At 32.9% G+C, this 11,884-nt stretch overlaps 1 protein-coding gene and 1 long non-coding RNA gene across 2 annotated transcripts; both read right to left on the bottom strand.

The window, feature by feature from the left end:
- LOC108661264 lies at positions 298-2,738 on the bottom strand. Its single transcript, XR_001927016.1, has 3 exons — positions 2,701-2,738; positions 1,947-2,029; positions 298-586 (listed from the first exon to the last, which is right to left on the bottom strand). It is a non-coding gene; the product is annotated as an uncharacterized LOC108661264 (long non-coding RNA).
- LOC108661149 lies at positions 5,363-6,301 on the bottom strand. The gene is made up of 2 exons (XM_018117040.1): positions 6,291-6,301; positions 5,363-5,870 (listed from the first exon to the last, which is right to left on the bottom strand). Exons 1-2 carry the CDS (start codon positions 6,299-6,301, stop codon positions 5,363-5,365), a joined length of 519 nt encoding a protein of 172 aa, XP_017972529.1.

Below are 11,884 nucleotides of genomic sequence, written 5' to 3'. Positions count from 1 at the left end.
TTCAACATTTAGCTCAATTTAGATTTCCTAAAACAATATACATACTTAGGAGTGAGGGTTGCAAAATTGAAAATTTTATTTTAAGGCTAGACTCATTCTTATGTAGTTAAATAAAAAAAAAAAGAAATTAAGCTCAAAAAGGTATACTAGGGATAAAGATTTAACAAGGTTGGCTTTTTAGGCTTTAACGGTCCAAAAATAGCCTAAATCATCTCCCTAATTAAGTATTGCCTAGGATTTCACCTCGAGGGAAAATCAAGCAAATTCTAGAATTCATGACATAATCTACAATTCACATCAATATAAACCTTCTCTAGATATTCATCATTATTCAAAAGAAAAGATATAGTGCTCAAAATTGTGGAAATAACATCTTAATAATGATATTTAACAAAAGATTTTAGCATGAATCTAAACAAATACCCTTTGCACCAAAAGATAAAAATTCAAGATAACTAGTTATCGTTATCACGACCCGGTACTCCCTTTGAGCCCATGACAACCACCGCAGTGTCCCGATAGAGACTCATTACTCGGAATGCTAACCGAAACCCCGCAAGGCTTTAATATCAGTTTCTCATTTCCCCTGTGAGTAACCGTTGTCAAATATCATGTTCTAATAGAGTTTAAACTATTTCCAACTTAAAACAATAAAAAAAATTATTTTTGTCTCACAGGGGCATTTTAGTCATTTTTCCCTAAAAATTTTGAAACTAGCTAAAAATGTAGTATGCGAGTACAAAACACATAATTCATAATCAAAAATAAGTTTAAACATCTAAAACCTTCATTTAAAATGAAATTATGATTATTTGGATATAAAAAAATAAAAGAAATATTCATTAAAATATTCTATTTTCTTATACAATAATATTTTTTGAGTTATACTTAAATAATTTTTTTATAGCGTAAAAGCAAAATAAATTCATACATGCTGTAATACAGTAAGTTAGAGTATTTAATTTAATTTACAATAACCAGTGGGCCCCCGAATAACCAAAAGTAAGGAAGACTGTGAACCTACAGTTTGGAGGATGCAAATCCAATGGTAGCCTTGATGAAATCAGCTATCTACAGCCTATCTATAGCCTTGATGAAATCAGCTATCTGAGCCCGAAATGGGTGGAAAGGAGGGTGGTGAGATTATATAATCTCAGTGAGTAAACAAACATCATCCAAAATATCTAAAGTCGAGTAAATGGAGATGATTAAAAGATTCCATCTCAATATGTATTTCGAAACATAAATATTCATTTCATTTAAATAATCAACATGGCTTATGAGTATCTTAAAAGCTTGGCTCCTACCAAAACCATTCTCGGGAATACCTTGGCCGAGACATTTAATCGAGTCCGCCAAGGCTGTTAAAAAGTTTCGTATACACATAAACATATTTTTAGTTTGAAAAACACAGTCGTTCCTTGGCATTAGCAGAGTTCATCATCACGAGGTGGTTCGGCGTGATGTGAACTCTAACCATACCTCAAGAGATACCCTATGCGCCTCTCCGATCGAGGTACATATATAACCGGATTTCGTGCCCCTCTAATAGGCTGGTCCACAGAACCCGCCCACTGCAACAAGCTAAACCCACCATACAATAAAATTTGCAATAGCATGACATGGCAATTATTTCACAATCCAGCCTCTCAAGGCTAAATACACAGTTCATATATTTCAACACAAATACCAATTCAGCCATTCATGCAAATATTTTCATAAGCCATTCGATTCAAACCATGAATTTACAACACATGAAAACAATCTCCAATTACTCTATTTGCAAACCACCATTCAATTTCAAGACAATGTTATAAAATCATCTCATTAAATCACATTTTAGTTATAAAACACAAAGATTTACCATTTAACTCATTTTCCATAAAATTCACAAAATCGAATAAAAAGACCACTTTAGATAATTAAAATGATGAAAGGTTACTCACTATTTCGGGAGTCGAATTTTTAGAGTACGTAGACTATCGATCCTCGGGTACAATTTCTTTTCCTTTATCGGAGGATTCACCACCTAGACATAATGCACAATCAAGCAATTTACCACATTGGTGCTAAACCTTTATAAAATTATATGGATGCATGAAATGGAATGCAAATTTTTCGGATTATTGTCTAAACACAGTGTTCTACACAAATTCAATTGTGTACCTAAATAAAACGGTATTGGCCTAATCTGATCTATCACTCGATTAATTGGCCAATATGTCCAATTCAACTCCAATTAACTCCATTTTTTTTCCAATTCTCCAAACCATCAAACACAAGTCAAATAGCATAAAATTTAGCAAAATCACCTTCACATTTTCTCTTGGGAATTTCAGCCATGGTGGGTTCATCAACATTATGATTTTTCCAACTTGATTTTCTCACCATAATTCATCATTTCCTAACCAATTCACTTGAAATAAAATCAAATCCACCATCCACACTTTACATGGAAAATTCGGCCAATGATGGGTGATGGGAGAACATGAATTTTTCTTGCTTGATTTTCATGCTACACATCACCAATCAACTTAAAACACTAAAATATATTGAAATCTAACCAAATCAAGCATCAAAACTCCTCCCCCCATGTCCGGCCAACAAGGGTATCCTCATGCAAACTTGATTCTCAACCATGAAAAATGAAAAAGAATGCATAGGAAAGGTAGATCACAAGCTAAAATTGAAAAATCTTACCTTTTTTCACTTGTTTCCTTGAATTTTCACACTTTTCCCTTGAATTTTTCCACCTAGGGTTTTTGTTCTTCTTTTCTTCCTTTGTTCTTCCTTTGGCCGGCTATATGAAGAGAAATGGGTTGATTTTGTGCTAATTTATAAGGAAAATAATAAATGGATGAGAATTTAACACATGTCACCATTCCATTGGTCCATGTGTCATACTTACCCATTAAGCAATCTTTCTCCACCATTTAAAATTCCTCAATTATCCATAATAATAATGGGTGAAATTCATCTACTGGACAAGTGTTAGGTGGTATAAAATTACAATTTTGCCCCTAGGGTGACAAAATGACTATTTTACCCATATGCTCGAAAAAATATCAAAATTAAAATTCTTCACGCCTTAGTATTGAAAGATCCATGATCAATAAAGAAGTTAAAGAGTGAAAGTACAGTAGAGTTCAAGCAAGGCAAGCACAGTAGAACGAATCTCGCTACAGCAAACTTCAGGGAAAAATTTTTAACCCACAACCCGAGAGTTTGTTGCTGCAGCGAGAATGAATTTTGCTGCAGTGAAAACCCACCTGAGAATTTCTCGCTGCAGCGAGAATGCATTTTCGCTGTAGCTAAAATCTAGGCTAGTCAAGCCCCTAGCACTCGAGATTTTCTTGCTGCAAAGAGAATGAATTTCGCTGCAGCGAGAAATAGGGCAATAAAATTAAAAGCATTTTGGTTACAAAGAAACCCATTTTTGCTGCAATGAAAATTAATTGGAAAGCATTTGTCAAATATTAACATTCAATATTCAATGCAAACAAATAATACTTTCCCTAACCTCTCTATGTATGTGTATACATGTATATAACTCCCATCTCACTAGCTAATGTGCACTTCTACACCACACATAGCTACAATCATCTTGTGCACTCCCACACCACACAAGGCAATATCATCATGTGCACTCCCACATCACACATGGCATATATCATCAGTGCGTGCACTCACACAGCACACCACTATCACGCTCATGGCATATATCATTAGTGTGTGCACTCACACAGCACACCACTATCACCGTCATGTGCACTCCCACACCGCACATGCATGGTTACAATTATCACCCAATAGTGCCATTCAATGCTTAACATACACGTCAACATAATTTAGAACCATATGAGTTCATTACATTCATATTTCACAACATAAAAACATTTAATCAAGGGCTTGTTCCCATGCAAATTTTAAAGAGAAACCAATAAAATATTTCAAGTTGTTCAATCAAGCATATAATCATTTATTCCGAAACATTTTAATGCAAATTCACTTACTTGTCTTTGTTGATTCTTAAATCGACTCCAACTTCCACTAATGCTCTAAAGGGAGATGTGAGGTCTTGTTGGAACCTATCACACACAATAGCATCACACCAACTTAGTTGACATGAATATTATTCCTAAAGCTATTTTCCTAAATCAAATTTTGCTAGTTTTTCCTAACTAACATCCAATTATCATTTGATTAGCTATCTATTCACATTACTCTAGTCACACTAGGAATAAATAACTAACCTTCAACAACAAAACCGTCTACAACTTAATTATTGACCATCATCAACAACATAAAATCAAACCTAACTAACTACTCACCTTGGTGATTTTGTAGTTGAATTCCTTTTCAAGAGTTTGTCAAGCTATTATGGAAAGCCTCTCTCTCTCTCTAAAATGTCCAACTAGTGAGAGAAAGTATTGGGGAAAGACTTTTGAGGGTTCTTGAGGTGTAGACGTGAAAGAGCATGAAAAATCCTATGACAAGGTATATAAAAACATAAAATTTGGGGTTACCATGATAAAATCATGGAGGTTTCAAGAGAGGCTTCCATGGAAAAAGGAAAACGTGAAATGGAGAATAGAAATGGGAATAAGAAGAAGAAGCTGTTGGAAGTGAGGAGAAAGTGCTGGAAAAATTTGATATTTATCCTATAAATGACAAAGTTCCACTTATTTATAAAAATGCCATTGCATAGTTTACTTTGTCTTCTTCTTCCCTGTTGCTCAAACTTTTTACTCTTTTGACACTGAGAAAAGGTCCACAATAGCTTAGAGGTACTCGAGTTCATGAAAACTTAAAATTTTAGACTCAAGACCCAAAATAACCATTTTACCCCTATCGTGAAAATTATCATTATTTCTATTTTCTTCTTTTATTTCATCATTATATACATCATTCATTTATTCCTTAGGCCTACTAGGCCTTAATAATATTAAAAACCCACTTTTAGGAGCTCACCATGGAAAATGACAAAATTACCCTTAATCTGCGTCATCATGTCTACCTTCATTACACGTCTATGAAAGTAGAGGTTTCACAACTCCCTTGAAGGTTGGATGAATCTAGTGAAGCTCTATTCTTCCTCTTCCTTATTGTTGTCTTCCTCATTCTCACTTCTAGGAGGAATGGTTTTTCTTTTGAAATTTTATTTTTACATTTTTTTATGTACCTCTTTCTACACTACTTTATACAGCTCAAGACTTTCTTTATTGACCTTGACTTCTCTGGTAAGGCCACTATAAATATCTATAACATCATAAGGATGAATCTTTACCACCTTGAAGGTATTGCCCCAATATGGTTTAAGATTCCATGGCAAAAGATGGAGTTGTGAATCATAAAATACTACTCACTGTTCAACCACAAAATCAAGATGACTGGAAAATGGTGGTGGTTTTGTCTCAAGAGTTGGCTCTAGCTTTGTTGAAGGTGGTGGACTAAGCTTACCTTTACCCTCTTTAACCAAATCCACTTTATAGCAACTATCTGTATAGGGATACTGAGTTGCATTGAACAAATTAAACACTACTTCCTCCTCTCCAACTCTAAAAGTTATTTTTCCATTCTTCACATCAATAATTGCTCCAACTGTAGCTAAGAATGGTCTTTCCAAAATAAGAGGAATTTCAACATCATCTCCAATCTCGAGCACAACGAAGTCCATCGGAATGTATAAATGCCCAACTTTAAGCAAAACATCCTCTATAATCCTAATTGGGTGCATGATTGTTTTGTCTGCTAATTGCAAGGTAACTGTAGTAGGTTGTATCTCTTGAAATCCAAGTTTTCTGGCAATAGACAAAGGCATTATTGAGACATTAACACCCAAATCACACAAAGCTTTAGAAATTTTAAAACTACCAATAATACAAGGAATAGAAAAACTCTTTAGATCTTTAAGCTTTGGTGGAAGCTTATTCTGGATTATAGCACTGCAGTCCTCAGTTAGTATAATTGTCTCAAACTCTTATAGTTTCCTCTTTTTGGTCAAGATGTCTTTCAAGAATTTAATATAATTTGTTCCAAAGCTTCAGCAAATGGAATATTAACGTGCAGGCTTTTAAATGCCTCAAGAAATCTCTAGAATTGTTTGTCAAGTTTTTGCTGCTAAAAATGATGAGGAAAAGGTGGTGGAGATGCGAAAGCATATTTTAATTGTGATTTTTCTTTGAATTTTCAACAGATTTTTCAACCACACTTTCTTTTTTAGCATTTTTTTCAATTTCTTTCTCATCAAATTGAATCGAAATCTCAAAATTTAAAGCTTTATTACTTACCTCTTTTCCATTGCGAAGAGTGCTAGCCATACAATGTTTCTTAAATTCTCTTCTTGGGTTGGGTTCAGTATCACTTAGTGCCCGTTTGGCCTAGCTTATTTTTAGCTTATCTACTACTTAAAAGTAAAAGCTAGGCCAAACAAAATTTCGTGAAAAGCTCTTAAAAAAAAGTAGCTTTTTTTTAAAGAATAAAATCTTAAAAAAAAGAGCTTAAAAAAAAGCTCCAATTAGGAGCTTTATCTTCTTTTTTTTTTTAAAACACGCCAGCTTCTCAGGAAAGTTATTTTTTTCCAAAAAAATCCTCTCTCAAAAAATATTCTTTCCCTCTTTCCCTATTGATCTCCCTCTCCTCTCTCCCTTTCTGCAAATCAGAGTTTTTTTGTTTAAAAAAATTAAGAAGAACGAAAACTAAAAAAATCAGAATTGCATCCAGGTATTTTTTTTTCTGTTTTGTTTTTCATTTTTTTATCATTCTTTTCGCTTGGGTTTTGGAAACTCTCTTTATTATTTGATATGACAAATATGTGATATTTATTTGTTCTTAACTTTTTGTTGTGTATATAATATTTATTGATTATGATTGAAGTCAAGTAGGTCAACAGTTGTTGAAATAAATTAGATGAAAATTTACTTTCAAACTCTGGATGATATTTTTTTCAGTCTTTTTTGTCACAAAGTTGATACTGTTAGACATGATCATATAGCTTAAATCAAATCTCTAATCTCTTTCAAATTATTTTATATTTATTCTTCTTTATTTTAGTTTTAAACCAGGTTTTAGTATTTCATAAAAAAATTACAATTTGTTAAGGATTCAACTAACCAGATAATTTTTCTTTCTTTTTAGAAAGTTATTTATTAAATATCATTTATGGCAATTTTAATCAAAATTAGAGTTTATATAAATTGTTTTACCAAACAGCTTGTCTATAAAAAAGAGCTTATAAAAAGTAAATTTATCAAACAGCTTTAACTTAATTTGAAAACCTATTATTTTTCATAAGAGCTTTATAATAGCTTTTAAGCTAGAAAAAAGCCAAGCCAAACATGCTCTTAGTAAGGTACCATGAGGTCTAGTATTTAAAGCACTAGCAAGTTAGCCCACTTGTGTCTGAAGATTTCTAATTGAAGCTACTTGATTTTGAATTGAGGCATTAATCCTTGTCATAAATGCTTCGGTCTTTATCATGAATGTATCAGTCTTTGTCATGAACTGCATAAACATATCCTTCATTGAAGGCTTTTTGCCTAGCATGGGGGTTCTAGATGGAAATATAGGAGGAAAGTTTGACTTAGCAACAGAAGAAGACCCTTGGTTTTTATTCCATGAAAAATTAGGATGATTCCTCCGATCGAGAGTATAAGTGTTGGAATAGGGATTGTTTTGTTGCCTATTTCCAACAAATTGACAAGACTCAAAATAAATGGGACAATTGTCATTGGAATGTCATTCCCATAAATTTCACATGTCATAAAGGAGTTCTGAACAACATTAATAGTTAGTTTATCTATTTTCTTTGCAAGAGAAGCCAATTGTTTAGAAACAATATTTATCACATCTAATTCACGAATTCCAGCAATTTTTCTTATACCCAATGTTTCAGATGGCCATTGATAATTATTGGAAACTATCTCTTCAAGCAAATCATAAGCTTTATCAATGGATTTACTCATGAGTGCACCTCCAACAGCAGCATCAATGGTAGCTCTAAAAGATCCCAGCCTTATATAGTGATTTAGAATCAAATTGCATGAAAGAAGTGATATCATTCTGCATCTTTGCTGACTTAGTAGGTGGGACGAATTTTGCTAAGAATTTTTATGCCAAATCATCCCAAGTATTAATGGAACCAGCAAGAAGCGAATTTAACCAACAATTTGCTTTATCTTTTAATGAAAAAGGGAAAAGCCTCAATCTTATGTCATCATCAGTAACACTGTTAGCCTTGAATGTATCACAAATTTCCAAGAAATTTACAATATTAGCATTCGGATCATCATTAGGCAAACCCCTGAACTAAACAGAAGTCTAAATCATCTAAATGATTGATGGCTTAATTTCAAAGTTGTTGGCTTGAATAAGGGGTCTTCGGATACTAGAGTAAAGATTTTGTACTTATGGTACAACATAATCTTTCAAAGTCTTGGTCTCTTCCTCTTGTTCATCAGCGATTGTTTTACTTGGAGCAGAAATTTTTTTATTTTTCCTCTAAAGTCTTGGCATACAACAACCAAAAGTACCTGAAAAGTTAAAGAAAAGAAAAGTCTAGATTAAAATTAAGAAAGCTTGGTATTAATATTAACAAGAAAGAACTAAAAATCAATTCCTCGGCAACGACGCCAAAAACTTGTTGTTCAATTTTCTACCCACGCAAGTATACATGTCGCAAAGATACTATAGTGATGAGTAGAGTGTTGATCCCACATAGAATTGACTTAATTCTTACTATTAGCTACTAAAATTAACACACCTTAATTTTATCTAAACAATTAAAATTAAAACTAACTAGCTAATAACTAAAACTAATCTAAAATATATCAACAAAATTATTTTATTAACTTCTAGTGATTACCAGACCTAAGATTATGATATCCCTTAATACTTCATTTGAATATTGTCTCTCTCTCTCTCTCTCTTAACTTAATTTAATGGATTAAGTTGTTATTTACAAGCCTCTGTCAAGTTTCTCATAAAAATACCTTTCCCAATTAATTTACTAGATGTCTATGCAAATTAAATTGAAGAAAGGTTTATCAAGTTCGTGCTCTAAGTTTGACTACACGTGGCTTATAGGTGTATGTCGACCCTATATGCAAATCAAACCACCTAATCAACTAAGTGCATTTGATCATACGTCATTCTATTCAAGGTCTACCTAAATCTCCTTCATCAAGGTTTAACCTAGGTTTTCAATACAATCTAATTGGTGATCAGGCAAATATAAGCATTAAGAACAAAATAAAATAAACAACTTAAATCCATCAAACATAAGTAAAAGAGAGATAAATAAATCAGACTACATATTGAGTTCAATCATAATCTTAGATTAATAATTTAGTTCTCCATCAAGTCATACATCTTCATCAAATAAAATTTAAACATTAAAAACAAAACCAAGAGAATAAGAGAATAAACGAAAAAGATAGAAAAACTAAAGAATTGTATTCTTGATATCTACATCTCCTTGAATCCTTCAAATTCTTCTTAGCTTAAATGACTTTGTGGCTTGACTCTCAGCTTTCAATCTAGAGTTTCGTTATTTCCCTAAAAGTCCTTCGAAAGGTTATTTTTATAGGGTTTTGAAGTTAGGTCAAGTTAGGTAAAGAAAGAAGTAAATTCCAATCAAGATTTTCTCATTAGACTATGTGGGTCGTGGCCTATTACCTCCAAAATCGTGGCCTGGACAATTGAAATAGCAGAAATTGTAATTGTTCTAGGACTGCTGCAGTACATCAAATTTGACAAGATTTTTGACCACCTTTCAGACCAAATTGGGTGAAGTGGTAAGCATGAAAGTTGTAGCTTTTTCTCTTATCTTTCTAATGCTGAAGAATCACCTCATTTAGAGCTTTGTAGACAGAGTTATAGCTTAAATACCGAAACATGTGCAGTGGAAGTTTTCACCTTGAAATTGCTCTTCTTCTTCCATTAAAATTCTTCCTTCATTAAACACCTACAAAAGTAAATCAACAACAACCTATCTTAACCACATTAACACCAAATTAAGCATAAAATTAACTAAGATTAGATTAACTCACCTAAATTAACTAATTTAAAATAATTAAATAAAATCTACTAATTTCTATGCATTACTGCAAGAACTACGCTAAATTATTATCAAAATTAAGACCAAATAACTCTATATTAGAAAGTTATCAATAAGCATGGATAGGCCATCGATCTGTGGGTGGAAAGTCGTACTAAAGTCCAATCTCGTGTCTAAGGCCTCTTGCAATCTCCTCTAAAATTGACTCATGAATTGTGGTCCTCTATCAGACATTATCGTTACTAGAACACCATGTAGCCTGACAACCTCATTAATGTATTTTTGGGCATACTGAGTTACTCCATACTTAGTTTTGACTAGCAAAAAGTGAGCAAACTTAGTTAGTCGGTCAACTTTCACATAAATGGCATAACAACCACCTCTAGTTCATGGTAAACCTGTCAGAAAGTCTATTGTTACATGTTCCCATTTTCACTCAAGAATCAATAACGGTTGCAATAGTCCTTAGGGCTTTTGGTTTTCAACCTTTACTTACTAACATGTCAAACATCTAGAGACATATTTTGCTATGTTTCTTTTCATTCCTAGCCACCAATAAGTGGACTTTACATCGTGGTACATTTTTGTGGATCTAAGATGAATAGCATAGGCCACAACATGCTCCTCTTTCAACATCTCATTTCTTAAACCATTAACATCTGTGTGAGACCCTGTCAAACTCGATTAAAAGACGGTATTGTACCGAGTGGTATAACTAAGTTAAATCGAGCCTTAAACTAGTTCAAATAGAAATTCTAAGAGGAAATTGAAAATTTTGAAACCCACAGAATGGCTTAGAAAAGTGATTCGGAGTTCAAGGTCCAGTTTGGAGTCCATCAAGAAAATTGACCGATTAGGGACAAAACGGTCATTTTACCATTTGATGATTAAATGGAGATTTCTAGCCAAGATTTGATCACATTTGACCAAGAATAATTATATAAAATATAATTATGATTATCTGAGTATAAAATGATGTTTAGTAGTGAAAAATTATGATTCTCGGTATTTTTGGAGCACAAGGGTAAAATGGTAATTTTACCACTAGAGGACTAAACGGGAATTTTTATCAAACAATTTTTGCCCTATTTGGTTAATATTGATCAACATTAGTGTTATTTGAGGTTGAAAAGTAGAAATAATGTGATTCCGGTACATTTCGGAGTATAGGGGCAAAATCGTAATTTTTTTCACTCCGGGGGTAAATCGATAACTTTTTTGCCCCAGCACTTGTCAAGACCAAGGGATTTTAATTGTGGTAGGATTGGATAAGTACCAGAATATTTGTGGTGAAAAATTAAGAAGAAAAAGTCAAAAAGTTAAAAAAAAATTAGGCCAATAAACATGTGACACGTGGCATGCTTGATTATTTTATTATTTTCTATAGAAATCAGCCCATTAAATCCCCAATTGCCTTACCATATTCGGCCTAGGCATCCAGCAACAAGAAAAAAAGGAAGAACAAAAGGAAAAACAAGAAAACCTAGGTGAAAATTCAAAGAAAAAGTGAACAAATCAAGGAAACAAGCTAGGTAAGTTAAAATTTCTTTAATTCTCCTTGATACCTAGCTTACCCATGCTTTTGTTCTTGATTTCCATGGTTGAATATTGAGTTATCATGATGAATTCAATTCTGAAAAATGGGTATGGAAGAGGAATTGTTGTTGGAATAATTTGATTTTAGACTATGTTAGTGTTTAGGGATAGTTAAGCATGGTTATGAACAAAAACACAAAAGAAATATTCAATTTCTCTAGGGTTCCTTGTTGGTCGAACCATGAGGGCTGAATATCAATGGGGGATTGTTTTTATTTCAAGGAAAATGGC

This window comes from Theobroma cacao, chromosome 3 (assembly GCF_000208745.1).
Source record: "Theobroma cacao cultivar B97-61/B2 chromosome 3, Criollo_cocoa_genome_V2, whole genome shotgun sequence".
Taxonomy (NCBI): domain Eukaryota; kingdom Viridiplantae; phylum Streptophyta; class Magnoliopsida; order Malvales; family Malvaceae; genus Theobroma; species Theobroma cacao.
This window is presented reverse-complemented; position numbering and strand designations above follow the sequence as displayed.